At 31.1% G+C, this 4,065-nt stretch overlaps 1 protein-coding gene across 1 annotated transcript; it reads right to left on the reverse strand.

The window, feature by feature from the left end:
- Window positions 1–1,161: 1,161 nt before the first annotated feature.
- On the reverse strand, window positions 1,162–2,864 carry LOC131032912 (F-box/FBD/LRR-repeat protein At1g13570-like). Its single transcript, XM_057964015.2, has 2 exons — window positions 1,980–2,864; window positions 1,162–1,679 (listed from the first exon to the last, which is right to left on the reverse strand). Exons 1-2 carry the CDS (start codon window positions 2,862–2,864, stop codon window positions 1,377–1,379), a joined length of 1,188 nt encoding a protein of 395 aa, XP_057819998.2. The 3' UTR covers window positions 1,162–1,376.
- Window positions 2,865–4,065: the final 1,201 nt, after the last annotated feature.

The following is a 4,065-nucleotide window of genomic DNA, read 5'->3' on the forward strand; positions in this document are numbered from 1 at the left end:
TTAAAATGTGCCCTATAATATTTAAGAAAATTAATAATACATAGAATATTAATTTTTACAAACCAACCCTAATAAAGAAAGAAGGGGAAAAAAGGTCTTGAGAAATAAGAGAAGGATCTCTATATCATTAATTTATATTATTTTTTTACTATTATGTTTAAAATATATAATAACATAGTTGTTTTTGTTATCTGATCCCATAAGGGATCTGGGCTAGACCGGAGGTTTTCTTATCTCCATTCTTTTCTACCGGTGCCCACACTAAATGCAGATGTAATAATTTTATAAAAGAAATAAAATTTGGCTTCGGCCTTTTATCGATCAAAAAAACAAAAAAAATATATATATATAATAACACGATTTTTTTACCATTCATGAGTATTAATTTTTTTACTATTATATAAAAAATATATAACGCCGCAACTTTTTTTACTATTCAACAATATCAGCTTTAAAACTCGAAAGGTGCGTAGTATATTTTCAAGACATATTTTTAGCAATTTTGAAAGTTCAATTAGTACTTTTTCAAAAATTTCTCATCATTAATAGATTTTATTTCAAACAAAAATTAACATAAGAATTATTTCTATACTTTATTTTATTTTATTTTTATTTCTATATACATCCATAGGGGCAATTGAAAATAAATTAAATTATAAAATATTTATTAATTATTTAATTATTTAATAACTTATAAATCAAATAATTTATATTAAATAAATTATTGAAATTATTTTAAAATTACTAAGAGTTGTTATATGTTATTTAGTTTTACACTTATGCTTTCAATTCGTTGAGGTTTATCATTTCTATATAGGATGAAAACATTAACCCCTAATCTAATGAGGGTTAGGATTTAATTATATTTAGTGTTCAATTTGGTTTACAATTAGGGTTTGATTTTGTTTTAGAAATAAAAAATACAAACAAATTACTAGAAATTACTACAGCAATAAAAACATAAATATTTTTACTCAAATGATCAACTGATCAACTGATCGAAAACAAAAGACATCACATCCCAAATAATAAAAAACCTATAATTATCTACTTCATGTAAATTATTATTTTTTAACCTCTCATGGAGTTCTCCTCATGCAAAAGGGGAGGAATTAATCTTATGCCAATAAATGCTGGAGAGAAAACATTCCAGAAATAGCTTTACAATTAGTCATCCTCTCCACAAAATAAATATTTATGTATAATAACACCATTCATCCTTCCAACTGTAATATCAAAACAAAAATACTTCAATGTATTTCCTTCCAACTGTAAAATTAACCCCAAAAATAATAAGCACAAACCCTAACTAAACTCTCCGTCGATCTCCCAGATAAACCCTATCTTCCTCTTCACCGCAAGATTCCGTCTCACTCTCAGATGAAATTCACAAGATCGCAGTCGACGCATATCTTTTCGTTTGCAGTACACCGTGATAAGAAAACTTTGGTTTCTGTAGATGGTCGCTGAAGATTCCAAGCCAGATTGATAAATTCCTGAGCACGAACGCCATTGAATCCTTTCTTTCGGGAAATTAATAATGTTTTCAAAGCCGGAGCTATTCCAAAAAGACAGGAAAGTAGATGCACAGGGTGATGAAAGTAGGTTATGTTCAAATGAACCCACTTTAGATTCTCCAGCGGTAAAATTGCCTCATCATCAAGCCGAAAGAAGTCTGTCTGCATTGCACCATCAGATCAAAGAAAGAATATCAATACTTTTGAGAGATTGAGTCAAAATTAGTAAATAAATATACAAGACAATACAATTCTAATTAAAGATTCAAATGGAGTATTATAACCCTAACAAATAATAGACGAAAAGTACATAAAAGTCTGTAAATGGAGAATAGTACAGTATTCTTAATGCCTTGACTAGAAATGCTACACTGGAAGCGGTTGTCAGTTTGTCACACTCACGCTTTTGTTTGGAAAATTAGATATACTAAATTTGATATAAAATAATCCATTAGAACTTACATCCGAGCATTGACCCTTGTGTACACACATATGTTCCAAGTCTGGAAATTCTTTGAGAATCTTTACATCGCGCCAAAAAATGCCGTTCAAAAAGGTAATTCTTCTAAGAGTTCTTAGAGCTGTAAATGATTCAAGTCCTGCATTTGTACACAGGCTTAAACATGCTGGCAAATCCAATTTCGTCTCGGTGTTATCAAGCAATAATGTAAGGCTTGTTAATCGCGGACAACTTGCTGTTATTGCTTTGATTTTAGAGGAGATAGACAGAGCAATGAAACTTTTTGAACATATCTTTAATCTTTCAAGTCCATTGCAGTTACTAAGGATTAAGGTTTCCAAACCTGGACATAATTGCAACATGAGCTCAACGATCTTGTCATTCAGATCAACATTACAAAGATCCAATGTTGTCAGGTCGGCCAAGCCACCAAAACTGTCTGGTAGATTTGTCAGCAGAAAATTCTTTAAAGCCAAAGATCTGAGATTTTGACATAAAAATATGGCTGCCGGAACTTCATAAATTTCTGAAACCTTCTCTACAATCTTAATCTCTTGCACGCCTTTAAGAGCAGCGCGATGAATCCAATCAGAAATCTTGTCACTTGAACAGCAGAATCGAACATTGTTAAGCTCGAAAACTTCAAGCGGACCAGAATGACGCTCAAAAATAAGATCTATTATATTTTGGATTTCAGTGGGGCTACGCGATGAAGAAAAGAAATCCTCTGGAAATTTTAGATTTTTTGCAAATGTCCAGCAAAATTTCCATCCTTTTGAGACAAGTGAACAATGAACTGCTTGTTTGAAAGGAATTTTACTGAGAATGAGGGGCAGAATGCAATCTGGCAAGTCGTCTAAGGTTAATCGACTTCTTTTGCGAGCCATAGCGAAGCGCAGTATGCTCAAACCCTAACGCGTGAAAAAATATGTGTGAGAGATTAGGGCATTGAGAAATCACTGGGACCCTAAATATTTATAGCAGTTTAAACAAATAAAGAAAAGCAGCTCAAAGCCGAGGCGTGCAGCGTGAAGTAATTAAAAGTGTTCCACAATCGTATATTGCCAACTCAGTTTCATTTACGCATTTACCGCTATTGTGCGGGAATCAACTTTCATTTAAGCATTTATCGTTGTTTCATTTTCCCACGCACATTGCACGATTTTCAACATTTTTTTTGGGACGTCTAAAGTCCACCTGTCAGACAGGTGTAATATGTTTTTGACTTTTTTTTATTTAATTTTTAGAATGCACCAAAATATCATTATCTTTTATTTATTATAAATAAATGATAATTTTGAGCAATGTGTTTTCAACTTTTTTTCAAATTCTATATTTAAGAATTGTAATGAATAATTTTGACTCTTGTTTAGCATGATGGGCTGGGGCTTCTTTAGGATTCAGATGTAGGTAAGAGTGGTTATGGTCGCTTGAGTTTGTTGGGGTGTTTGACCATTCTATTAAAAAATAAAATTAACAATATATTTTTTAATATTAAGTTTTATGTCAAATTTTTACATTATAGTATTTACCAAATTAAAAGTATTTTGTTTAGAGATATTATAATGTAGTATCATTTTGTTTTTAATTGTGTTTATATTGAATGGGGGTTTAGAAACATAAAAATATTGATAATAACATTATTTGTTTTAAAGTTGGATCTGTTCCTACTTCACCATACTTCACCATACACCTTTTTATGTATCTGTATACACATATAAAAATTGGCTATGAGCGATTATATAAATAATTTATATTTATTTAATGTTTATTCTTCTATTAAATAGTTAATTTGAAAAGATTAATTTATTCAATTCTTTTTTACTAAGGATCAGAATCTGACCATAAAGCTCAAAGGGATCTTTTGGATTGCATACCTTCTATCTTGGATGCTGACCAGAATTCCTATATTACTGCTATCTCTACTAATGATGAGATTTTGAAGGATGTCAATTCTTTTGATGGTAATAAGGCCCTGGGCCCAGATGGCTACCCTATGTTTTTTTTTCAAATGTATTGGCATATTGTTGGAAGGGAGGTGTCCAGTGCGGTGAAAGAATTCTTTGGTGCCACGAGAATTCTAAGAGA

This window comes from Cryptomeria japonica, chromosome 4 (genome assembly GCF_030272615.1).
Source record: "Cryptomeria japonica chromosome 4, Sugi_1.0, whole genome shotgun sequence".
NCBI lineage: Eukaryota > Viridiplantae > Streptophyta > Pinopsida > Cupressales > Cupressaceae > Cryptomeria > Cryptomeria japonica.